This window comes from Lepidochelys olivacea, assembly GCF_965140295.1.
Source record: "Lepidochelys olivacea isolate rLepOli2 genome assembly, chromosome: 5".
In the NCBI taxonomy this organism is placed as follows: domain Eukaryota; kingdom Metazoa; phylum Chordata; order Testudines; family Cheloniidae; genus Lepidochelys; species Lepidochelys olivacea.
Genome location: NC_140415.1, coordinates 120,300,533 through 120,328,373, shown reverse-complemented (window position 1 = coordinate 120,328,373; position 27,841 = coordinate 120,300,533). Strand labels below are relative to the sequence as shown.

Below are 27,841 nucleotides of genomic sequence, written 5' to 3'. Positions count from 1 at the left end.
CAAAAAGCCTGGTATGATAAACATGCCAGAGAGCGTTCCTTCAAAGTAGGAGACCAGGTCATGGTCTTAAAGGCACTCCAGGCCCATAAAATGGAAGCATCATGGGAAGGGCCATTCACGGTCCAGGAGCGCCTGGGAGCTGTTAATTATCTCATAGCATTCCCCACCTCCAACCGAAAGCCTAAGGTGTATCATATTAATTCTCTAAAGCCCTTTTATTCCAGAGAATTAAAGGTTTGTCAGTTTACAGCCCAGGGAGGAGACGACGCTGAGTGGCCTGAAGGTGTCTACTACGAAGGGAAATGTGCTGGTGGTGTGGAAGAGGTGAACCTCTCCATGACCCTTGGGCGTATGCAGCGACAGCAGATCCAGGAGCTGTGCACTAGCTACGCGCCAACGTTCTCAGCCACCCCAGGACTGACTGAACGGGCATACCACTCCATTGACACAGGTAATGCTCACCCAATTAGGGTCCAACCTTACCGGGTGTCTCCTCAAGCTAAAACTGCTATAGAACGGGAGATCCAGGATATGTTACAGATGGGTGTAATCCGCCCCTCTGAAAGTGCATGGGCATCTCCAGTGGTTCTAGTTCCCAAACCAGATGGGGAAATACGTTTTGCGTGGACTACCGTAAGCTAAATGCTGTAACTCGCCCAGACAACTATCCCATGCCACGCACAGATGAACTATTAGAGAAACTGGGAAGGGCCCAGTTCATCTCTACCTTGGACTTAACCAAGGGGTACTGGCAGGTACCGCTAGATGAATCTGCCAAGGAAAGGTCAGCCTTCATCACACATCTCGGGCTGTATGAATTTAATGTACTCCCTTTCGGGCTGCGAAATGCACCCGCCACTTTCCAAAGACTTGTAGATGGTCTCCTAGCGGGATTAGGAGAATATGCAGTCGCCTACCTTGACGATGTGGCCATATTTTCGGATTCCTGGGCAGACCACCTGGAACATCTACAAAAAGTCCTTGAGCGCATAAGGGAGGCAGGACTAACTGTTAAGGCTAAGAAGTGTCAAATAGGCCTAAACAGAGTGACTTACCTTGGACACCAGGTGGGTCAAGGAACTATCAGCCCCCTACAGGCCAAAGTGGATGCTATCCAAAAGTGGCCTGTCCCAAAGTCAAAGAAACAGGTTCAATCCTTCTTAGGCTTGGCCGGTTATTACAGACGATTTGTACCGCACTACAGCCAAATCGCTGCCCCACTGACAGACCTAACCAAAAAGAAACAGCCAAATGCTGTTCAGTGGACCGGAAAGTGTCAGAAGGCCTTTAACAAGCTTAAAGCGACACTCATGTCTGACCCTGTACTAAGGGCCCCAGACTTTGACAAACCGTTCCTAGTAACCACAGATGCATCCGAGCGTGGTGTGGGAGCAGTTTTAATGCAGAAAGGACCTGATCAAGAATTCCACCCTGTAGTGTTTCTCAGCAAAAATCTGTCTGAGAGGGAAAGCAACTGGTCAGTCACTGAAAAAGAATGTTATGCCATTGTCTACGCTCTGGAAAAGCTACGCCCATATGTTTGGGGACGGCGTTTCCACCTGCAAACCGACCATGCTGCACTAAAGTGGCTTCACACCGTCAAAGAAACTAACAGAAAACTTCTTCGGTGGAGTTTAGCTCTCCAAGATTTTGATTTCGACATCCAACACATCTCAGGAGCTTCTAACAAAGTGGCTGATGCACTCTCCCGTGAAAGTTTCCCAGAATCAACTGGTTAAAATCGTCCTTGAGATGTGGAAAATATTGTTAGTCTTTATGTACTTGGTAGTATATTTAGAGATGCATGTGTCTTATTAACTCTGTTTTCCTAGAGCTCCAGGAAGAAATCCCAGCCAGTGTTTCACCCTAGCTGAGATTTGGGGGGCGTGTCATAAATATAAAGGGAAGGGTAAACCCCTTTGAAATCCCTCCTGGCCAGGGGAAAGCTCCTCTCACCTGTAAAGGGTTAAGAAGCTAAAGGTAACCTCGCTGGCACCTGACCAAAATGACCAATGAGGAGACAAGATACTTTCAAAAGCTGGGAGGAGGGAGAGAAACAAAGGGTTTGTGTGTCTGTCTGTAGTCGTCTTGGCCGGGGACAGAACAGGAATGGAGTCTTAGAACTTTTAGTAAGTAATCTAGCTAGGTATGTGTTAGATTATGATTTCTTTAAATGGCTGAGAAAAGAATTGTGCTGAATAGAATAACTATTTCTGTCTGTGTATCTTTTTTGTAACTTAAGGTTTTGCCTAGAGGGGTTCTCTATGTTTTTGAATCTAATTACCCTGTAAGATATATACCATCCTGATTTTACAGGGGGGATTTCTTTATGTCTATTTACTTCTATTTTTTATTAAAAGTCTTCTTGTAAAACACTGAATGCTTTTTCATTGTTCTCAGATCCAAGGGTTTGGGTTTGTGGTCACCTATGCAAATTGGTGAGGCTTTTTATCCAACATTTCCCAGGAAAGGGGGGGTGCAAGTGTTGGGAGGATTGTTCATTGTTCTTAAGATCCAAGGGTCTGGGTCTGTAGTCACCTAGGCAAATTGGTGAGGCTTTTTACCAAACCTTGTCCAGGAAGTGGGGTGCAAGGTTTTGGGAAGTATTTTGGGGGGAAGGACGCGTCCAAACAGCTCTTCCCCAGTAACCAGTATTAGTTTGGTGGTGGTAGCGGCCTGTCCAAGGGGTAATATTTTGTACCTTGGGGAAGTTTTGACCTAAGCTGGTAAAGATAAGCTTAGGAGGTTTTTCATGCAGGTCCCCACATCTGTACCCTAGAGTTCAGAGTGGGGGAGGAACCTTGACAGCTCTCCTGGAGTCGGACTGCTTCTTGCATGAACGGTGGCAGCTCACGCCTAACTCTGCACAAAATAAATAAGAGGATGTGGGGGAGAGGTAGTGACACATGCCTTCTTCTCCCTTATAACTTTTGCCTAGTGGTTAGGTCACTCACCAATGATGTGGGAAACCCCAGTTCATTTCCATCCTCTACCTAAAGAGAAGGGATTTCAGCATGGGTTTTCCGCCTCTCAGGTGAGTGCCCGAACCACTCTGCTCTGGGGTAGTCTGATATAGGCCTCTTGCAATCTCATGTGTTAAAGCTGTTCCACTGTCTATACATACTGAAATAATATGGGGTGGGGCAGAGAGAGTGAATATGTTTTTGTAGTCCCGTGGTTAGGGCACTCACCTGAGAGGTGAAAAACCCATGTTCAGATTCCTTCTCCCCATAAGGAGGAGGGAGGAATTGTCAGGGTTTCCCATGTTCACGGTGAGTGCGCTAATTGTCGGGCTAGAGGTTATAAGGGAGGGCAGCTGCTGCTGCTGCTTTGTGTGGAGTTCGGCATGTTTTGGGAACGCCGGCCGGTCAGGCCCCGCAGGTGAGATAGATGGGGTGGCACGTTCCTCACACCAGGGGAAGATGGGCACTGGGGCTTAGGACTGAGATAGATGCCTTGACTGACGTGTTGTGTGCATGCCCAGCAATGGAATTACAGACATGGAGGGGACCTTTATGGCAAAATTTAGGTGCCTCCAGAGTTACATGGCAACTGAACAGGTGTTTTGATGATCTCAGTGGCACCTGCTGGACTTAAAAGTGGGGATTAAAGTCCTCTTGTGGATCTGGGCCCAACAGTGCTTTAATGCGGTTTATGAGCATGGCTGCTAACCCACAGTGCGCTTGGTGCCTAATCCTGTGAGCTGCTCAGCACCTCCTGCAGGCTGAGGTGAGAGAGCCTGGCTAGGAGGCAGCCTGGGCTCAGCTGTTGGGGGGAGGGAGCGGGGCTCCAGCTTGCTCGGCCCCTGTCCCTGCAACAGGACCTGGATCGGGGGTGACTCGCTGCCACCTCAGTTGCCAGGGATAGGGGTGAGCGAGCCAGAGTCCCCTCTCCCCCTCCCCAGCATGTTTCTGGCTCTCTCGGCCCCTGTCCCTGGCAGCTGGGGTGGCAGCAGGCTGCCCCCTGCCCGGGCCCTGCTGTGGGGACAGGAGCCGAGTGAGCTGGAGTCCCCTTTCTCCACAGCTGAGCCCAGGCAGGGAGCGGGCCACCGCTGCCTCCCAGCCAGGCTGTCTCAGGCAGATGTGGCTCCGTCCTGCTCTTGTTACCTTTGGTCTCCTAAATCACTTAGGTGACTAAAATGTTACCGTCCTGCTCTTGTTACCTTTGGTCTCCTAAATCACTTAGGTGACTAAAATGTTACCTTAGGTCTCCAGCCCTCTGCACTGGACCACACTGTCTCTCTCAAATGGGTTCTGTGCAATCTCTAAACACAGCCTTCCTGAATCCACACAGTCCAGCTGATGCATAGCGCTTATCACTTGCCTGCAGCAGAAGTTCTAATCATTCCATTTGCCTGGCATCTGAAGCAGCAGGAAGCTCTAATCTATACCCAAGTCAAACTGTACTTTTCTGTATGCTGTTGTTCTGGTCTAAAGCCACTAGGCGGGAGTACTTACCCTCTCTTTTACATGTGACTGCAACATTGCAAACTGCAGACTAAATGTTGATACCTGTAGAATTACAAATATTCCAAAATTTGAATGTACCAGTATAGCATGTCTTATTTCAACTGAATCCTCTAAGATAAATCTTCTAAGGAAGCACAATGTGTGTGTTAAAATACATCACAAACTTCCTTCAGCAATGTTGATAACCCTTTTTATTGTTTTTTTGCAAACATTTGTATGCATGTCGCTTTGTTCACAAGAATATTCTGAGTCCCATGAATACTGATGTGAATGTGTCCACACAAAGATTTACAAGGACTTACTCAGACTTCAATCTTGAAATCTCTTTAATTACCTTCTGTTTGATTCGAAAAGTTAGCCATCCAATTAGGAAACTGAAGCAGTGCCATGTGACCTAAGTGACCAGCTGCATTCCACAAATAATGAATAGTTAATACCCAAAGACACAGCAAGCAGTTTGCAAACAACCCATAGACATAAATATGTCAACATAGAGGTCAGCTGGTGTGAATCGGTGTAATTCCATTGAAGTCACTCTAAGTATCTTTTTCCATTGAATCATTCAGAGGCCCTTTAAAGGGACCAAGCTGAATGACTACATTTAGGGTGACCACATAGCAAGTGTGAAAAATCGGGACAGAGGGTGGGGGGTAATAGGAGTCTATATAAGAAAAAGCCCCAAATATCGGGACTGTACCTGTAAAATTGGGACATCTGGTCACCTTAACTGCATTACAGTATAGTAGTGACTGGTGTCACTAAATGAAGTCAATGGTTCTCTGCTGATTCACACCAGCAGAGGAGCTGGCTCTGCTAATGATAATCAAACAGCTTTGAGTCAAACAACTTGAACAAGTTAACAAAAATCAGTCTCTTTACAGATTATTTACAACCAGAATAAGGAGCAAAACACATTGGATAAACAATCCTACTGTGTACACGTCTCTCTGTCTCTCTGTTTTTTTTAAAAGATAAATAGAATGATGTGTGAAGTATGTTGTTGAGATTTCTCTCAAGGCCCTTTTTTCTTTTCACCTTCAAGTATGGATTTGAATTCTAAGATTGCTCACAAAAATTTTCTTTTAAGAATTTTCAAACCTTAGATGACCAGATTTCATTCTGAGCTATTGGGCTTGCAAACAGAATTTAAAGTGAAACACAGAGTGAAACTGAGTACAGCAGAAATGAGCTTTAATACAGCCTTCGGCCTACCAAACCAATAGACAGCAATACTGCATGTGCAGAGGCAGTGTGTTCGCGATCCAACACAAGTTATCGTGCTGAATGCAGGGGTAACCGGGTGGAACTCTATGGCCGGGGTTATACAGGAGGTGAGACCAGATCAAAATGCTCCCTTCTGTGCTTAGAATCTATGAATCCATTTTACCCCACACCGAGCCTGCATTCTTCTGCAACTCTCTTAGCAGGCCTTCAGTGAAATTTCCCAACAGGGAACAAGAGAAAACCTGAGGGTCAGGAGCCACATGGGCGAGGGGCTAAAGTCTTCACACTCCTGTTCCTTCCCGGCGCTGTTCCCTTCCCGCAGCGCCTGGGTACTTGGAGGGGAGCGGCTCTGTGGCTGAGATGACAATCTGGTGCCTCCTCACAGGTGCTTTGCTCGGGATAGTGGGGAGATTCCCACTGCACAAAGGGAAGGGGAAAAGAAGGAGGACAAATAACTGCAGCAGCTAGAGCTGTGATCAACCCTGGCTGGCTGGCAACCTGTGGGGAGGGGAGAATCCAGCTGAGCTGCAGCAGCAGCAGCCCTGAAGCTAATTGGGCTTGATGCCTATTTGGGACCATGGGAGCTGCCAAAACACCTGCCCCTGGGCTCCGAAGCCTCCTCAGTTTACTGGTAGGTAAACTGCATAGATCCTTCTCCTATATGGTGCGTAGTCAAGAATTAATGATATTGTATTGCAGTGGTTGCTATTACTACTTCTGAATTACGGATTGTTCCTAATATATTCTATTTCACTAATATAGATAGGAACAGTTGGTTCTACTCTCCTCCACTCGTATGCAGAAGACAAATGGCAGAATCTATTGGAAGAAAATATTCTATTCTGCTAATATATAGGAAACTAATTAGGAGAATATGTTGCATTCTATTCCACTAAATGTATGGAACAATCATTAGAGAACACATTAGAAGACTATATTGTATTCTATTTACTGTTTTACTAATATGCAGAATATAATAGAATACATAAGAAGAATATATCATATTGTATTTTATTCTATTCTTCCAATATATAGAATAGCAGAATACATTAGAAGAACATGTTCTATCATATTCTTTTACTAATACCTAGAAAAAAACGGACTGTTCTATTCTTGTTTACAAAGTATAATATATCTTATAATATATCCTGCTGTTTTTCTGCTATATACTTTGTGTCCCATCAGTTGTGATTAATATATTCTACTTTTATTAATAGAACATAGTATGCATTAATAAAATACTATTAAGAAAAAAGAAATTCTAAAAAAATTCAGTATAACTTTTACATGTTATAAAACATGTTTATATTTATTTTATTAAGGCTATTTTATATAAAAATGATTTAAAATTAAAAAGAAAAGGAAGAGAAGATTTGGCTGGAGAATGACATTTAAAAAGCACACAAGCTGAGTTCTGTTTAAACCCAGAGCACAACTGGATTAGCTGAGTTTCTCTTATTGTTTTAGAAATAATTTCTGGGGGGTCATGTGGGAGTATAATGAACCCGTAATCTAGTTTCTGAGCATTTAGGTTATTCCTGGCTGTGATCTTTGGTCCAGAAAGTTGGAGAGACTTTCTATTTTAAGAGACCAGACTTTGTAGACAAAAATTCCTCTGTTTTACAGGATTATTGGTATGTTTTTTTCCATGGCAGGTGATATTAGTGGACGGATGGCACGACCTGGATAACAGCGACTATGATTGCTGGCCCCTGGAAAAACCGGATGAGTATAATATGCTTGACTGTGGAGGTGAGTGGGTTCCATAGTTGCTCAGGGAAGATCATCTCTGCCTGCTAAGGAAATGGATGAGAATGTGAAAATTTAAGTAATGAGAATAATTCCTAATACATCTCAGGTCTCAATCCTAGTGGAAAATATTTCAGTCAGCAGCAACATCTCTTTCCAGATGAATTAAGTCAAGGAAAGTGGCCAGCACACATGTACTTCAGAATAAATATTTGTCTGGAGCGCATCTGTTCCAAAGGGAACATAATTAGAATGATTAAAAAAGAATGAAATCATTGTCTTCAAGCAAGGAATTTTGTTTGACATTAGAAAAAAAATAAACAAACAGCCGAAACAAAACAAACAATCAGCCCTGCATTGCAGCCAGATAGTATTTAGTACTTGCTTCAATTTTACCATGCCTGTTTCAGATTGGATGGGATTTATTTAAACACTAAGTCAAAAAGTGGAGCCTCCCCATATGTATTTTCATGCTTTAATTCCCCCACCACCACCTCTATTCAATAGACACAAATAATGAATCTTAGATCTTTATACACCTACAAATAATACTTCGAAAGATGAGTTTCTAGTGCAAAAGAATCAGAAATGTAAAGGCTACTTGTTTGAAACTCAAAGTGTTTTTTTTAAAGCGTTTAGGAGTAATCAGAAATAAGAATCGAAATGATGAATGCAAATAAGCAGTTATATAAATGCTGGAAAAGGTTAGGATGAAATGCAACAACTTCTGACGTACTGCTGCAAAGAGAAATAACAGGACCCAATACTACAAGCTATAAACTGGTAAAACTTCCATTGAAGTCTGGGTACAGACTGAAGGCTCAGGCTCAGAATGTAACATAATAATGTTAACATTGCCTCAAAGTTCAGATCAAATGGTGAAGTTCAAAGAGTATTGACTATAAACTGGATGTTCTCTACCCCGGTGTATTTCACATCTCTGTTATCCACGATTTCTTTGGTGTGCATATGTATCTATTAGTGAATAGACTTAAATAAAGGGATTTGCTGCTGTTGTGAATCCTTTTCAAGGAAATAAAGCCTTTTGCTCTAAGAAATTTATTTGACTGCTCACCTAGCTGCCATGAAATACTCTCAACCTAAACAATTATTTTACCTTTTAATGATTTGTTATGATTGTTCTTCTAATGCTGTTGACCCAAAAGGATTGTTTCTTTTATAATTAACCCTTTTATATCTGAAAAGGGAATTATGTGCAGAAACAAATCGTTTAGATTACCATACGGTATCCAAATGAAGAATATTCTGATAAAGGAAAACTCCAGTGTAATAGAAGAGAAGTTCTAATCACATCTAATTATAAGGAAAAGGAAATCACTACTGAATAGTAACACTTACTCACATGAGTAGTCGTGTTTAAGAAGACTACTTGCTTAAGTAAGGACTACTCATGTGATTAAGGGTTTTCAGGAATTGGCTCTGTGTGTACTGATTCCTATGCTTTGTTCAGTGATATACCCTCTGAGAAAGGAGGACTGTATTTATGGATTGACATAACCAAGAGATTAATAAGACTAGGACTTTCCAGCTTGGAAAAGAGACTAAGGAGAGATATGATAGAGGTCTATAAAATCACGACTGGTGTGGAGAAAGTAAATAAGGAAGTGTTATTTACTCCTCATAACACAAGAACTAGGGGTCACCAAATGAAATTAATAGGCAGCAGATTTAAAACAAACAAAAGGAAGTACTTCTTCACACAACACGCAGTCAACCTGTGGAACTCATTGTCAGAGGATGTTGTGAAGGCCAGGACTATAACAGGGTTCAAAAAAGCACTAGATAAGTTCATGGAGGATAGGTCCATCAATGGGTATTAGCCAGGATGGGCAGGGATGGTGTTCCTAGTCTCTGTTTGCCAGAAGCTGGGAATGGGCAACGGGGATGGGCATCTGGCATTGGCCACTGTCAGAAGACAGGATACTGGGCTAGATGGACCTTTGGTCTGACCCAGTATGGCCGTTCTTATGTTCTTAACTGTTACTAGCAGGAAAACAGTGTAAATCAGGAATAACTGCACTGCAGTCAGCTGCGTTACACTGGAGTGAAATTGATCCAAGTCAGAAGAGGATCAGGCCCACCTGAGCAAAGTGAGTAGGGTTTGGTCCTAAATTTCCAAGTGCTCTGATTAGTTAGCTTGCACACTGTAGGGATTTTTTTTTAAAAAAAAACATTCTTCTCCAATAGGTGTTATTTTGGAACTACCTGTACACTATACGTGGGGAAATCCTTTGGCCAGCAGTAATGACCGGAAGAATATTTGTAAAAACATTTACATTTCAATTGGATTTCTACTCCAGAACAATCTGTCCAGTTGCATGTAGCTGTAGTAGGTTAAACCAAACATGTTGACCCATAACTGTGTGTTATTTCTAGGTCTTGAGATGGCCTGGGTCCAGAGACCTCCAGAGAAGGCTGTGAGTGGGGAATTCTTCAATGTAACTTATGCAGTCTTTGCTTCAGATCACTTTTACCACTATGCTGTGCAAAACGGAATCCTCTCTTACAGGTACCACCTCCTGGTGCAGGTTTGTGTGTAGACAAGGTGTCAATGGATTAAGCTCCTGGGAATGGGTAGGCCACTGGTGTACTGAGACCATTGCCGATCACGTTGACCAATATTGTCTCATTGTTTACTTGTACTCCCTCTTTGCGTTCTCTGTGTCCATCTGCTGTTTCTTGTCTTGTATTTATATTGCAAGTTCTCTGGAGCAGGGACGACCTTTTTGTTCTGTGTTTGTACAGTGCCTAGCACAATGGGGCCTTGGTCCATGACTGGGGCTCAAACATGCTATGGTACTACAAACAATAATTTGTATTAATAATAATAATCACTGCTGCTGAATAGTTGGGTGGTGCACAGGCTATTATATTTGTTATTCATCTCTCCCATCCTCAACCCAGACTGCTTGTTTCATCCCACTATTACGTCTTACCTTTTACATACTGAGATCACTGGGGCATGGATATGTTTGTTCAGTGTCTAGCACACTGGGACCCAGCTTGGTTGTGGCCTATAGGTCTCAATATGAATAATAATACCAATAATAATTGTTAATGCACAACACACACATTAACTACAGTATGGACCCAGGCCTGTGCCTGTTGAAGTCAATGACAAATTTCCGATTGACTTCAATGGGGCCAGAATTTTCCTAATGTATCTAGATCAACACACTTACAGAAACTTCTACAAATGTAACTTTGTATAATAAGGCAAAATCGAGGGATTAACATGATGCCATTGTAATGACAAGTATTAAAGCTAAGCAGCTTGTGACATTGGATCACTGAGATGCATATTTAGGCCCCAATCATGTACTATGATCCATGCAGAGCAATGTAGGATTGGGGCCTTAACCTCATTTCACCATTTTCTATGTTGTTTTTAGGTATTTGGTGGGTTAAAAAAGATGGTAAATGCAAAAATTCAGATTACACAGAAAATGTTCCCATGCCCTCCTACGTGTTCATTTTTACAAGATCTGATTTGTGAGAGTAGTTCTTCAGAGAGAATAGTTTTTACATGTTCTTTAATATTTAAAGCTGATATTCAAGATTGTTAGGTGGGGAGGAATTTTGACAGCATAGGCGGCTTTAATCATGAAGTTGTATTTTGTTCATGTGGGTACTGAGGGCTTTTGCATAAACTTTAGTAATGATCTGTAATAATAATGGTAAAACTTTTCTTCATTTTCCCCAAAATATTCATAGCTATAATGTCATAGCAGTAAATTATAGCATTGTGATGATATAGCCATAAAATAAACTTTCTTCAATAGCTGGAAATAGGATTATTGCTACAGTCTTTCCAATGGGACTTGTGCTCCTATATCATTTAGGAACGCTTGAAAATCTCACTCTGAATGCATTAATAATACACACAGGTATCAAACACTCAAAGACAGGACCCTTAGGCACCAGTTCAATAAGACGCCTCTTTTTAAATAGGGAAGTAGTCCGATTAGCATCAATGGGATGCTGCCTTGCTTAAAGTACCTGATCCCAAGGCCATTGGAGTCAACAGGAGTCATTCTATAGAATTCCTAGGGCTTTGGATTGGGCCCAAAATGAGACAAGTACTTAAGCGCTTCGCTGAATGGAGATCTTAGAGTTTAGGGGTAAAATGTTAAAAAATGCGCAAGGGCCAGATTTTCAAAAGTATTTAGGTGCCTGAAAACACAGATAGGTGGCTAGTGGGATTTTCATAAGTGCCTAAGCAGGTCAGGCGTCTAACTCCAAGTTAGGAGCTAGGGGAAGTCAATGTGAGTTAGGTGCTTCAGCACTTTTATGAATCCTACTAGCCACCTAACTGCATCTTTAGGTGCCTAAACCCCTTTGTAAATCTGCCCTTAAGACACTCTTGAAAAATTTACCCTAGGTGAACCTTAACTCTGTCTCTTTAAAATGTATTCTCCTTTTATAACACTACTAATTACTTGTCAGTTAACACAATTTGTAATAGGATAAAAACTGTTTTTTTAAATAGAGCTTTGAATCCAGTAACAGTACACTATATAAAGTCTTTAGATTTTAAGTCTCAGTCATATCTACAAAGTAAGCCACACTTGAAAACAATCAGTTACGTTGTTTTGAAGTAAAGAATGTTTACAATGGAATGCCCTGAAGTTCAGACAGACAATCACTCATTTGAGATGGTGCAGAGACTATAAGTAAGATGGACATCATCAGAAGTGGCATTAGGATCTGAGCCAGGGTTGTGCGGCCAAGATACCCCATCTGGTGGTGTTGTCAGGGTGGAGGGCCAGGTTGAGGTGATGGCAACTGCTGGAGGATTAACAGCTGCCAGACCTTTTCTGGACCAGACGATGGCCCAGTTGATAGCAGAGATCCATCGCTGTGGGGTTATTTCCACACACAGCAAAACAATATAAAGAAATAGCAATGTGTCTCCTGCTGTGTATATCTGTGCAGTGTAAAGAACAGGACTTCATTACATGCCCGTTAAAATTTTTTAGGAATGAGAAATGAATATAAAATTATCTTTGTATTTTAAAAAAATGGTTAGCAATGCTGCAGCAGCCAAGAAGTTCTGTGAAGAACAAGAGTGCCCTTCCAACTGGAAAGATGCAAATGGAGAGAACTGCTGTGTCCATCACGCTAACATCCACTCCTGCCCTTTGGCCTTCATGGTTAGTACAATTGGTGTGTCTGTTCTGCATGCTAGATGAGACACTTTAATAGCCAGGGTCAAAATAATGAAAAATGGGGGCCTAAAATTAGGCTCCTAAGTCCATATTAGGGCCTGATCCAAAGTTCATTAAAGCCAACAGAAGGACTCCCATTGATTTCAGCAGGCTTTGGAGCAGGCTGCTAGAGACCAAACGAAGAGCCTGATTTCCAGAAGTTCTGAACATCCAGCTGTTTCCATTAAAATCAGTGGGAGCTGCTCAGTGACTTGCAGAGTTGGGCCGTATATGAACTGGTTTTATCATATTTGATCAAGGTAGAAAAGAATTCAAAGGCCAGACAATAAGCTCCTGATGGCTGACTTTGCACTGGAAGCAGAATTCATTCATTTCTTCTGGACTCTGTTAGAGTACTTGTACTCAAACATACTGGGTGAAATCCTAGCTCACGGAAGTCAAGGAGGGTGTTTGTGCTAAATTGCAGAGGGGGACAGTCTGTTCCTCTTCACTTTGTGTACTTAACATATTTAAAATGGTGGCACCGGAATGACGTGTTAGAACAGTTTAGTCTGTTTGTATTTACGGAGGGCCAGATAGTACCCATAGGACCTGAAAGGACAGGAAGTTCTACAAGATTCCACTCATAACATTTTTAATGTATTCTTTCAGCAGGAGAGAAGGCTTCACAGGGGAAAGCACATGTCTAGCCCATGAATCACGTTCATCTCACCCAGCTGCATCTTGTGTCTTCACAGCAGCTGCGGCCCTGCTCCTTGCCAGCACAGCTCCATTGGAGCCACTCTGTTAGGGGTTCCCCGGCTGACCTCAGAACTTCCCCTTGAAGGAAGGGGGCTACAGAAATATCATCCAGCCTGTGGCTGTGTAATCTTTTGGCTGGAATCTCCACTGGCACGGCACAGCACAATATGCATCCTGGCAGCATGCCCAGTCCTCCCTCAGTCTGCCCACTGGCTGCCACGTCCCTCAGGATCACTCCTGTGTCCGCACACCACCCTCTGTGGGAAGAGAGAGGGTACGCTGTTGTGGAGGTGTTGTCACAGATCCTTGTGGGGAGGGTGAGATCAGTGAGTGATTCTAGTGCAAAGGCACCACCCCGCCTCTCACTTTTAAAGTTGGAAATATTTTTGAGCTTTCCTGCTTAGACAAGGCAAGCCTCTATAAAATAGCCCCCATAGAGCAAAATTGCTGCAGGAAAGTGGGTTCGTGCTACTGAATGGATAGTTACAAATAAAGCTCTTTCCATTAAGCAGTAGCTTTCAATATGGTGTCATCTTTTCAGGTCGGTTTTACCTCAGCTAGCATGAGCAATCCATTTCTTTTTTGTGTACTGTATTTTAAAATGCGTGAATAGAAATGCGTGAATACATATCTGAAATTTAGCAATCAGGATTATGCCATTTAAAAACCCATGATCCTCAGACAGCCATTATAATTCGCAGTGCTGCAGCTGCTGGGAAATTAAAGTCTATTCAATCTTAATGAGAAATGCTCTGGAAATAGGAACTTTCATGAAAGAAACACCATATCCCATAGTTGTCAAAAGCAGAGCTGCAGTGAATCTACCATGTAGAGAATAAAAACTTGTGGACGAAATTCTACTTTTAGTTACAGTGAAATAAATACAGAATAACTCCATTAACTTCAATAGATTTACTCCAGATTTAGGTGCCTAAATGAGATGAGGACAGAATATGGCTCATGGACTTTAAGTGAGTGAGAGTTTTGTGGAATTTTAAACTGGACTATCAGTCCAGGTGCTCCCTTCTATTTGTTTGTGTTTTATTTTAGCACACAATAGTGTAATTTATGATTGAGCATTGTCATAATGAATAATATGTTGCTAGTTATTGGAATAAAGCACAAGGCCCCCAAAGAGTACTAAATTTAAGAGTATTAAGGCCTGGAATTTTCCTTGTTTTATTATCTATTGAAATAACTGCTCTGTTTGGTAAAGGGGAAAGGTGGAATATGTGGTCCGTGGATTCCGGATGATGGCCAGATATTTACTCACACCTTATCTACAGCTGGCAAAATGAGTCAGGCAAACTGGACTGCCAAGGTATAGTACATTTACGGCATACTATGCTCTAGACCTTTTTACTAGCAGGCCAGATCCTGCAGTCCTTATATAGGAAATCCACCCACTTATTTCATTCAGCGTTATGTGCATATAAAGGCTGCAAGATAAAGGCCTGATACTGCGAGGTGCTGAGTGCTTTCAGCTCCCAACTGATGTTACTGGGAACTGAGTGCACCTAGCATCTTGTTTCCAGAGGACTGGATTATACTTCGGCTTGTCTCACTTCACTCACTTCATGACAGCTCCGTGAGGGTTGCCAACATGTATCAAAAACATCTATGGAAATAGCTGAGGCTATCTGCCCCCCAAAAGCCTTGGAAGAACATAGACTTTGCCTCTCCCAGAGGCTGACCTATTCAACAGAATTGTATGTGCTGCAGTAGGGTTGGGTGGAGTTACAGATTCCCTCATAGAGAGACAGAGGTCTTGAGCGGCCATTTAGCATCCATTCTGGTAACAATATCTCATGAGGTTTGGAGACAATTGATCATGTTACCACATGGGCTGACGGGAAGATTATAAGACCTCTATTGCCTGCGAATAGGAAGAAGGTGAAAATAAATCTAGGGGAAAAGAGATTAGATTATTGGTATTGAAAAAAGTCCAATGTATGAAATTTAAAGCAATGGCTGTTTGTTTGGCAGGTAGTTTTGGTTCATGTGGGTGTGACCTCTCTCATCGCACACATCAGGGTTGGGAAAATGCAAGTTGCTCTGGAAGCCAAAACCACTGTGCTCCCTGCAGTAGGTATGGTATGAAATAAAGACTTCTCGTATGTTAAACAGGAATTACACAGCCCTTCCAATTGTATTGATAGGCTAGAAAAAGCACTCATAGCCCCTTTACAAGTGAATATATCCCATCAAATGTTTCTTCAATTCTTTTTCAAACCATTTGAAATCTCTAAAGTTTCTCCAGCTTCTCGTTACCTGTGTAGGAAATGAGAACCGTAAAAGGCTGCACTTGGTCAAACAGCTGAAATCAAATGCCAGAACCAGCAGCTTCAGGCACTACAAGGCTTATTGGGGTGTCATAGGGATGCAAAACTGTTCTACCACATGGTTTCTTTCTAGTATATGGACATTCATCATCAGACATGAAGCAGGCTAGCCTGAGGCATGACAGCTAACTTGCAAACACAAGTGATCCTTGAGCCTGGTGCTACTGTTCATATAAACCTCAAAAACACTGCCCAATGTAGTACTCTTGTGTTCATTTTAATATCATTGTTAGGCATTCAGAGACCTCTGTGATGGGCATGGTACTGGAATGCAGATTACAATGGAATAGACCTGAAGCAGGCAGAATTATTACCAGTTTTTTTCCAAAACATTTTGGTAGTTAGGGGATCTGTGCTTTCGCTCATCTCAGTGGCACTAAGTTTTCTCTTGCTTGAGAATCTGAGGCCTGGTCTACACTGTGGGGGGGATCGATCTAAGATATGCAACTTCAGCTACGAGAATAGCGTAGCTGAAGTCGACGTATCTTAGATTGACTTAGAATCACTTACTTTGTGTCCACGCTAGACGCGATAAATCGATCCCCAATAGATCGATCACAACCCGCCGATCCGGCAGGTAGTGTAGACGTGGCTGAGGTACAGCATTCTAGTAGTGATGATCCGTGAGTGAAATACAGACCCCATTGGAATTAATGGAAGTTTTGCCATTGACTTTCACTCTAAAGTATCTAAAGAAATTCCCACTGGGATTATGTTTTAGTAAATGAAATGAGAAAACAGTGATTTTTTTAATGAAGTTACCATTTGCCATTGGCCTTATTGCCTACAAAACAAAACAGACAGCTATTACCTATCTTTCATCTCTTTGAACATCTCATCTGTAAAAATCATGTCTTTCAGGGATACTTTTCAACTTTGTGAGCATTTGCTGATGTTTGGCTTCTCAAACAGAGACACTTCCATATAGATTACATTACATCTGATATCGGTTCTAATTTTCATGAGCATTTGTTTGAAACACCTCCTAGCATGGGTTGGTTTGTTCATTTTGCCTGAAGTTATTCACACTAGTGAATACCAGTCCTGCTGATTGAAAGGAAAGGGGGAAAAGATGGCTTTCTGTTCTCCTGACCCCTAGGTCTCCCAAGGGTTAGGCTGAGTATACAGAGTAAGGGACAGTCCCTTCTCTTCAAGAACATACAGTCTAAACAGGCAAGACAGGCAACGAGAAATAAACAGACAAAAGGTAACAACCAAGCAACCCATCTGCAACAACATGGCAAAAGCACTGATGTCCACGGTTAGTCTAAGGTCAGTGTATGTTTTGGGTCCCTAGATTACATTTAAAATCCACATCTTTCAACTGCAGCACAAAGATCCTAGAATTCCTCAAAACCTGTTCCTTCAGATATTTTGTGGCCTCTCATGGGGAGCCCCAGCTCAGGAGCCGTATGTATTTGTTACTGAATTGAGTCCTAAGAGTGGATAGAGCTATTTTCATGTATTTTGCTCTCTACATCCCTTTTTGCCCAGTCTGCGGAGATGGTGTTTGTGAAGATGGTGAAGACTGTTCCACATGTCCGGCTGACTGTGGGGAATGCCCGCTGACAGCTGATGCCAGGATAGCAATTGCCTTACCAATATGTTTAGTCTGTGCTGGCTTCATTCTGACAATAGTGGTAAGTGTCAAATGAAATCTTCTTTCTCTTCTTTTATTTCCATCATGGTTCCTTCATTATTTTATTGTTTACAACACAGCTTTTTACAAGCATAAGAATAGGTTCTCTGCTAGACACAGAACCCCCTGGGTAGATCCAAGGGGGAAGAAGAGAAATGGGAGGAAAACTTGCATCTTGATTCTGGGGCCCATTCTACACCAGTCCTGGTATAGTTTAGAGCAGGCCCACATTGCTGGAGAATGGCTCACAAGGGGCTGACAGCTAGGAGCATCCCTTCTCTGTAATGATCCTGGCATGCCTGACTGTGCATCCTAACACCAGCTGGTGCCTCTCCTCAACTTAGGAGATCCAGTCAGTTTCCAACCCTGGGGTTTTGTTTAGTAGTAGTTAATTATTATAACAGACTCACTGGGGGAATACAGAAAGGAGTGTGTGTGTATAGAAGGATAGATCAATATAAGGAAAATGCTTTGTGATCCTTTGGGATGGAAAGTGCTGGATAAAGAAAAGAGGATGTATTAATTTTACTTACTCTTTTACTATATTTCTGCAGAATAGGCCTTTCTATTGTTTGCATTCATATAGATTCCTTTGTATCTGAAGGTACATAAATTAATTTCTGAACATTATGGAAAGCTGTTCCCAGGGAAATATTTTCAGATGTATAGTCATGGTATTGATTGTGTACATCATGAATAACTTGCTTGGTTTTAACCCATAAGAGCATTGGCTCTTTGTTATGGCAAGGATCACTTCTCTCCTCATGTCACACTGCTGTGGTTGAGATATCTGGAGCGCTCAATCTAACACCTCCTGGTTAATTGCAAGGGAATGAAGACAGAATGCTCTTGCTCAGAGGAAGAAGGATGATCTTATGGTTAAGGCACTGGGTTGGGATTCAGTTCCTCCTATCATACACTTCCTATGCGAACTTGGGCAAGTCACAGTCTCTGTGTGCCTCAGTTCCCTACTTGTAAAATAGGGATAATAGGTACCTATTTCAAGAAGCTCTTGTGAGAATAAATCTAAAGTCACAGCCCTGGGAGACACTTAGATACTACCATGCTGAAGGCCATATAATTAGATAAAACTGTGGAATTAGCTTCCTGCTTCAGATTGCCACAGCCCAGATCTGTTACCTTTCCAGTTACAATGCAAGACCTCTTTGTTCTTGCCAGCTTTTTCTAGGGGCAAGAGAGAAATTGCTGGGAAGAGCATTGAGAGACTCTGGATGGGAACTGGAGAGTTGTGACTACTTTTCTGAAGGGCATTTTCATGGAAGGAAATTGTTGTTCCGTGTAAATGTGTCCAGAGTCTCCGGTGGGCAGTGGAATATTTTACTTTCTAAGATAAAACACCCCAATGTAATGAATTAATTAAATAATAGAAAAGTATCAGTTACACAGCTGTTAAGCCTCTTTACATGTTGCAGTATCAAATGTATTAACATAAAGTAGACTTGATCCTGCATGCCTTCCTTGGACAAAACTCTTATCACAGTGAGAGGGTCGGTATGTGGAGTACAGCATTGGACCCTTGAACTATTGCAACTAGATGAGCATCTTGAGGTTTCCTAAGCCCATTACAGTGGGCCAGTTCTCCTGGTGGTGCAAATAGGCATTGCAGAGGTCCACCAGGAGGATCTGACCCCACGTGTTGATTCAATGTCGGTTTGTTACTCAAACATTTTTATTGAGGATCTTCCAACATAATACACATCAGGCGACTTCACCTTCCATTTCCCACTTCTTTGCAAGACAGGCTGGAGTTCAATCAAGCTCCTTCAACCAGATTTCCGTGGATAACTTTAAAGTCATCATACCAGTTAGGGAAACAGCTAGCCCCCTTCTCACTTATGCATGTATTAGCTGTGAGTCTCCAGAATAAACCTAATTTACCTATTGTCTCAGATATTCTTTGTTTTGCAGGGATTATGTTGTTTTTCCTCTTATGCTGGAGTGCATGCTAAGTAGCATCTACCTAGCTTCTGCAGGTAGATGCTACTTAGCATTCTCTGCTGCTTGTTGCTTAGTCCATGTATAAACTTGTTTTTACAAACAGAGCTGGAAAGATCACTTGTATCCAGTTTTCAGCATACAGCAAGATCATAATGCTCCAATGATCCTCTCTCTCATATGGTCTGATCCAGCCCCATTAAAGTCAATGAAAGGATCCCATTTAATTCAATGGGTATTGAATCAGTCCTATCATCTTTGTTTGATTATGGTCCTTGCACATGAAAATACATCTCCTTTTCCTGAAAGCGTAGGCTGATTGAAATCAGTGGAAAGACTCCCATTGATTTTCTGGGCTTGGAATCAGCCCCAGAGGTCTCCCAAAATTCTGCCACCACTTCCCAAGATGTCACAAGAACTCTTGTGTTAATTGGGTTTTTGTTACTTGTCATCCATCCAATGCGTGCTGTTGAAGGTAATATTAGATGGATAGCAAAATGCTGACCATCTAATATTTGTGTTTAAATTGTCTTGTTATTTTATCATAGCTAACCTGATCTACAGACAAGCATGTGCTTGTATAAAATGGGTTTATTGTACTTGACAGCTTTTTGGTACATCAGTTATTAGACGTACATCTTATTTATAAAATAGTGACAGTGTCCCATCTAATGTTATGCAAGATACAGTACTTTGTGTAATAATGTACCATCTAATTTGCTGCTCTGGGGCCTGATGTTGATTGTCACATACTGTATAACCAGTAACTGCTGCTTATCTGGGGGTGAGGGGGAGTGGGAGGGAGGGGAGAATGACATTTGTTTACACATTGGATGTTTCCAAGATGTGAAGTGACGTTCACCACATCGCTGGGTAAGAGCTGGGTTCTAAGTGCAGTGCACAAAAATGCAAACATGGACTGAAACTATCAGACTGTCTACTACAAAATGTCATGTTCTTTAGTCTTCAGAATTACTGATGTTTGTATTTTGGTGTTTGATCCAGATCCGTTACTTCTGAGTCAGTCAGTAAGACGTTGAGAGAGGATGGAGGCTAAAATGGTGATTCTTGTTCAGACACCTGTAGATTTTCTATTTGAAAATATCCATACAACTAATCATTGATTGGCTACCCTCATCCCTAGTGCAACTCCACTGAAGCCAATAGAGTTGCCCCAGGAATGAATTTGGCCTGTTATGCTTTCTGCAGTGGTTTCAATACCAGAAGCAAAAGATGTTTTGGGATGAAAGCTGGATTATAGACTTCTCCCACATCAAACAAGGTTAGTAAATGCTGTAATTTTGATGCTCTTATCCTGTTGTGTAAATGAAGCACACGTGGAAATATATCCATATTTCATAAGGGTCTGACCTGAAGGAGGAGGATCTATCTTTGCTAGGTGCCTCTCACCACAGCATCTGTGAGCTGATCACTGGAGTTTTCCTTTAAGGGTGTTATTTTAACTTGAACCCTTTGGCTTTGGCTACACTCGAGAGCTTACAGGGTGCAGCTGCACTGACTCTTACAGCGCTTCTAGTGTAGCTGCTCTACATGGACAGGAGACAGAGCTCTCCTGCCGACACAGCGCTGTCCACACTGGTGCTTAGGTCGATGTAATGTATGACACTCGGGGGTGGGAGGGTGGCTTATTCACCCCCCGAGTGACATAAATTATACCAACATAAGTAGTCGTGTAGACATAGCATAAAGGTCAGGGTTTCCCCCCCTACCTCCCCCTCCACACACACGGTTTGGGGGCTTTTTTCCTATAATTTATGGTGATTTACAAATAAAAGACAAAGGAACGGATCAAAACTACATATTTCCAGATGGGATTTATGTGAAAAGGGGAACAACAGATGGTGGTGGCCCGAGTTGCTTTTTGATCCAGCATGCTCTTTTTAAGTGACTTCAATGGAGCTACGTTGGATTTGCATAGATGTAACTGAGAGCTTAATTTGTCCCATTGTGTGTTATCCGTAGCTGAAGTAATTCATCATGACTTGAATTTTCTTCAATTTATCTAATGTGCAAAACTGTAATTATATTCGTTTTCCACCTGGACATTTTAACATTGGAGCATTACTGTACAGTTTATCATACAGTATGTACATTTGCTGTATTTACCATGTCATTTATTGCTATCATATTCTAGAGAAATATATGGGCCAGATCACTGGCTGGTATAGATTAATGTAGCTCCACTGAAGTCATTGGAACTACACTGATTTACACTAGCTGAGGATCTGCCTTTATAATTGTAGTTCTGCCTCCATAAGGTATTGCCGAAAAGGTCCCATCTGCTTTAAATATATAATATCATGTTCAGTACAAGTAAATGGGATAAGACTCTATTGCATTAATTTAGTACAGATATTTGGAGCTCTGTGTTCATTTCTAAGTAGTGTAATGAGATACCTTCATGGTCTTAAGGAACAGATATCAGGTTAATAAGGAGTCTAATTTACTAAAAGCAGCCAAGATAGTTGGGGGGGGAGAGACACACAAAATAAAATTTATTGAGACAGACAGTAAGTGTTCAGAGAACTAATATTTTAAAATGAGTATAGTAAAACAGCATGTCAATGAAATTCACAACTGGTACTAAATTGGGAGGAGTTATGAACTCCAGAGAAGGCAGAGAAACAATGCAAAGGGACAGAGTGATTAGAAGCATGGGCAGAAAACAACAAAATTAGAATCAGCCTGGAAGAATGCAGAAATGGAAACAGGTATTCAGTGGGAGAAAGAAGCCTGGAGGGAAATCAAGCTGAAAGAGATCTAGAGCTAATAATGGATAGCCGATTAAAGTGAGATGGCCTGAGTTTGCAATGGGATATAGCAACAAAATGCCAATGCAGTTCTGAGTTGTTATGTCCCTGTTCCATGGCATTATGCTTCTGCATAAAAGTGTCTCTCTCTATAGCTCTGAGGTGACCTCAGCTGGGATACTGAGTTCATTTCTGTGTAACCCTTGACTAGAAAGATTAGCACTAGACAGAGTTCAGAGAAAGGAAACAAAAGCAACTAGGTGGCAGGATAGACTGACTTTTTTTGGAAATATTTGAAGCGTTAGAGATATATTGAGAGAAGGGTAGAATGATGTCTAAGTGAGACCATATGTCTAACAGACAGACTTGGAGTGTAAACATCACGGCAAGAAGGCTGTTACAGTAACAGAATGAAATCAAGGAAGGGAATATTTAGGTTGAATACCAGGAAAAACTTTGTGACAGATCTATCAGGCAGTGGAATAATCACCCATTGCACGGGCACATTTAAAATGAAACTTGGCAGAATGCTAGTAAAGACACACTAGAGAACATTCCTGCATTGGCATGCAAATTAACTGGAAACCTAACAGGTCTCTTCCATTTCTAGATTCAGGTATTGTAGGGCAGAATTCATATCTACTTATAATCCCTCTCTCTGACTATCTCTACAGCTCTCATCAACATAGGATCCAATCTGTGTACATTTTTCCATGAGTCAGTCTAATCTGCCCCCTATGTAGTTTCGTTGCTTTGAGCTGGACAAAAGGCATCACCTTCCTCCCCCCCCACCAAAAAAAAAAGACATGAAAAATGTTGATATTCTAGATTTTTCAACCAGCTGGATTGTTGCTTTGCTTTGAATTTCCTTTAATGTCAGAATCACTTCCCACAATAATAAATTTAAATTCTTCAAAGAGTCCTAAATAGATTTGTAACATCATAGGTTTGGGAGTTTTTTGTACTGTCTCTTCCCTTATTGGCTTTGTCCCTTGCATAAAATGACACTCACTGTGTTTGAAATTGTTCCATTGAGGGCTGACAGTTTGCCTTTGCTTTCAAAACTGACTTCAGCTACTGATGTTAGTGGGAGAGGCCACTGACTGTGGCTGTCAGCCACAGTCACGAGGTTCCATTTTAACAGCTGAATCCTAAAGTAAAGCATCCCTACTGCAAGCATAAATGAGCCTGCACTCTGGTGCCATGGGCAGCAGAGCTTCCTATGTTTATATGATTCAGGAGTCTTCTACATGGGCACCCGCCTATAATGTGCATCTCAATGGCTTTTTTTACTAGATCGCTTGCTACGGACTGCAATGGGCAGCATCGTTAGCGTGGCCCATGCACCCAGTGACTCCAATGCCAGCTGTATCACTGCCCTGAGTTCTTGCACAGCAGCTGTCAACTCGTCCAGGAAACAGCACTTCACCCAGACAGGGATATAGTAGGCTTATCTATCAGTCAGTCTTTGTGTTATGCTGTGTATTGTAGTTACACCCGTGCAAGAGGGAGACTTTCAGTTCTTGCTGTATTATCACCTAGAAATAATGTGAAGGCTAGTTTTCCTCTGCTTGGGCCAGGGCCAGGAATGCTAGGGGACTAACTTGGCCTTCCTAGCACACTCAGGCTGAAAGATTCTCAGATGTTTTCTATATTTGGATGCCCCTTTTCCTTCTCCTGCTGAGATTTCAATGCTCATGGGACTGAGCTGCAAACTTGGCTCTGCTTCCGAACATCCACAGCATTCAAGCTTATTTGGAGCTAGGTTTTGAATCAGGCCCATCTCTAATATGAATGTAAAACACAAATAAGCTCTTTGGCACAGAAAATTATGTACTGAACAACAGCCCATTATAATCTATGCCCTTAAACCAGCTCACAAGACTAGGAATGGCTCATTTCCTCTCTAGATCACTGGTTTGGAATACACCCCTAGCTGGTAGTGACCTACTTGTACACATAGATGTATCCATGGCTCCTAACAGATTGATGGACACTTCAACCCCCTCCACAAAGTCCCCTCATGTCCCAGGAAAGTTGCTGCCATCTCCCCTTTGTCCAGCAGAGCTTCTCTTTCTCCTTTCTTGCCCCACCCATTCTTCTTTTGTTCTCTCTCCTTATTTCCTTTTACTTTCCTTCTTGTTTTTTGCTCCTCCTACTAAGGTGGGTCATCCCCTTTCCACAATGGCTCCCCTTCCCCTGTACTCTCACTCACTGGAAGGCCGTGCTCTGGCCGGAGGCAAGAATCCACCGATGGCTTTGTGTGGCTACACTGTTATGCTTATACAACTTAGCTGAGTGCCACATGGAAGCACAGAGGAGACCTTGGACTGGCAGGCTGTTGCCTTAAAACTGCAGCCCTGTACACATGAGCTACTCTCCAGCTGGCTGCATTCAAAGTTGCTCCAGGTGGAGGGAGGGATCCAAGGAATCACCTGCTATTTTGTCCTGCCCTTTTATTAGGGGTTTGCAGCTTTCTCTGCCCCCACTGGTTCTTTCCCCTGCCCACACCACTCTCATCTACTCCATACTAGTCTGGTGCTCCCCTGCAGAAAACAGAAGACTTCACTTCTTTGATTGGGGAACATCCTAATACACACAGAGATAAATTGACCAGAGCTGCACAATTTGTAGTGATCTTTGGGTTTTCATTCCCTGCATCCCCACAGTTCCAGGATTTTGTCAAAATCTGGATGGGAACCTGGGTCTGAATTTCATGATTCAGACCCAGGTTCCCATCCAGATTTTGACAAAATCCACATCTGTGCACCTTTCCCAGAGAGCCAAAGCTCCTATATAGAGAATACTGCATACTCACCATGTGGGATTCCAGCACTTAGAAAAGTCTTTGTCTTGTTGCAGTGATGGTAGAACAGTCGCCATCAAGAAAATAAGGAAGATGACATTCACCTTGTCCAAATCCATACGCAAGGAAGTAAAGCAAGTCAGGTAAACAACGAAACCTGCACATTGGGTGCCATTCCACATTTACACCAGTGTAATGGAACCTGCCCCATCGTTACTTGTTTCCATGTTTTTCTCTCCCAAACACTGTCGAAAACATTTCTTTGAACCTGTCTGAACACGTTTCTATGCATATTTAGCTTTTCCTCTCAACCCAGTGGCAAAAGCCCTAAACTTTCCAGTTCCAAAAGGTGTAGCGGGAAGACTTAGAAAGGATGTGATTCCTGTTCATTTTCACAGAGAACTCGATCATCCCAACCTCTGCAAATTCATCGGAGGTTGTACAGAGATGCCAAACGTTGCCATTGTGACAGAATACTGTCCAAAAGGTAGCCTGAGTGATGTGCTGCTCAATGAAGACATTCCTCTCAACTGGGGCTTCAGGTAAAAAACAAAACAAAAAAAAAACAGACCTGTGAAATAAGATACACGTAGCATCACCAGGTGACACTTTATCTACAATTAACATCCCTCTTCAGACAAAGTCATTGGTAGACGCAACAGTGCTGTGATGTATACCAGAGGATACCATGCTTCTGAGACACAAGGAGAAAGAGAGAGACCCATTGGTTAAGAGGATCCAAGTTTCTGATTTGGCCTGTCCCATGGACATCCTGACACCCCTGAATTTAGCACTCCCCATGTAACACCCAAACCTTTTCATCCCATCTCTAGTATGCTGCAACACCATTTTAAACCTTGGCTCCTCTTCAGCCGCCTTCCCCCCCGCCAGCCCCACAGTGGCCATCTGTACTTAGTACACTTTGATGTTCTGGTTTAAGATGAGTAAAAGAGCAGCACGGCCACATTCATGGTAGGCCAACCATGAAAAGATTAGTACAACTAGAAGTCCATCATTAGCGTTACCCATAAAAGCAGATGTACAGAAAACTGGCTCAGGATTTCAAAGGAACTCCCATATGAACTACTTCATCATGTATAATTGCAAATTGTCCCTTATCCCTTCTCTCTCTGCCTTATGTTTGCCTTGCTTCTAGGCATCAACAAAAAATGGTCCAAGTTGACACGCCACACAGACTAAGAAAGTTGAGTACTTTGCTCATCTCGTAAATATCTGCACACACGGCTCAATCCTGCAAACCGCTGAGAACTCCCACAAGACGCTGTGCATTCCTACAAGGGGCCCAGGACCCTCCACTCCCATTCAACTGCATGGGAACTGAGGGCATTCAGCAACTCACGGGAGTCCTCAGCACTTTGCAGGATTGAGTCCCTGAGGACTGATTCAAAGGCCATTTAAGTCAGTGGGAGTCTTTCCACTGATTTCAATAGTCTTTGGATGAATCCCTTCCTGAGTGTCTGGTTCAGTGGAATACTAACCTCTTCATAATGATTGTGTGCCTTTCAGGTTTTCCTTTGCTGGAGACATTGCCCATGGAATGGGTTATCTTCACCAGCATAAAATCTATCATGGATGCTTAAAGTCTAATAACTGTGTGATAGACGACCGCTGGGTCTGTAAAATTTCAGGTAATGAAGAGAGATGGAAATCTGAAACATGGCCAACTACTAATGCAAGTTGATTTCACAGCCTTCACTGCTCCAGCAGGACTGTGAGCCAACGTTTTCAGGTGGAAATGCTAACTGCAGCAGCCTTCATTAAAAGGAAACTATGCCAGAGCAAACATCCCATTACATTATCCTGTCTATCCTACAATTTAACATGCGTTACCTTTTACCAATTATATGACACAAATGATGGCGTCAATCAGACCTAGCAGTATCCATGTCATTACCTATGAATTCTTTGCCTGATGCCATTCTTTGACATAAGTCAAATCCTCCTTTCAGACAATAAACACAGTGCCCTTTCACAGCTAGGTGAAAAGATGGGCTTCCAGTCTAAAGAATGAGATCCTTGGAGTGTCCCAATTAGAGACTGGTCTGAACCAAAACCCCAAACCTGAACCCCTGCCTCCACACACCAAATTTCAGTGCTGTCTGGATCTAGGAAATAGAAGTCAGACAATTTTTATCATGCTGTTCTCTGAACACAGCTCAGCACCTGGACACTGGCTCAGATCCGGGAGTCCAGAAAAGCTTCATACAAAGCAGGTTGAAAGGGGGGGTACAAAGCTGGTGGAAACTTCCCCTTTACACTCCCACAATATTGTGGCCTCTGTGTGTAGGTCCAGGCCCCAGTGTAAATTGGAGGAGCCTGAGAGCTGCTCTGACTTACCCTGGCATCTATGTACTCCAAGACACTGAAACCACAGCTGGAGATCATCACAGCTGCGGGGTGTCCCAACCACACCCCCCTTTCTTTGGGCACACCCCCACACTAGCAGCAGGGAGGTGCAGAAAAGAAGCAAGTATGCTGGCTCTGTCTTGCACTGCCATGAGCCTACTGTGGCTGGATACGCTGGGCCAGAACCACCACCACAGGGGTACCAAGAAGCAGTCATACTTCACCAGACACTCTCTCCCAATATTCAAGCTACCATTCCAGTATACACAACTATACTTGGGTACAAATCAGAGCAACATAGTGCTATTTTTTAAACCAAGTCTCATCTCCCCATACAGAGCAAACGCCTTTAAACCATTAATATTGCTACTTAATAATGGAAGAGTTTCAGGAGTGAACATAACCCTTCCTGAGTACCTGTTTCCTTCTTTCTTCCATCAAGACTATGGATTACAGTCCTACCGAAAAGAGGATTCTTGTGAGGGTGCTAGCACATATCAGCAGCGTTTGATGCAGATCTACTTGGCTCCTGAGGCCCATTCATTGTCAGACTATGTCCCCACTTCCATGGCAGATGTGTACAGGTGA

General features: G+C 42.5%; 1 protein-coding gene across 1 annotated transcript; it reads left to right on the top strand.

The window, feature by feature from the left end:
* Nucleotides 1–1,616: 1,616 nt before the first annotated feature.
* On the top strand, nt 1,617–27,841 carry LOC311520605 (uncharacterized protein; the record flags this gene model as incomplete). Its single annotated transcript, XM_084628156.1, has 13 exons — nt 1,617–2,129; nt 7,349–7,445; nt 9,840–9,972; nt 12,493–12,616; nt 14,589–14,693; nt 15,359–15,461; nt 17,209–17,354; nt 20,519–20,591; nt 23,377–23,524; nt 24,943–25,029; nt 25,285–25,428; nt 26,414–26,535; nt 27,696–27,841. The coding sequence occupies exons 1-13, from the start codon at nt 2,013–2,015 to the stop codon at nt 27,839–27,841; spliced, it is 1,545 nt and encodes a 514-aa protein (XP_084484282.1). The 5' UTR covers nt 1,617–2,012.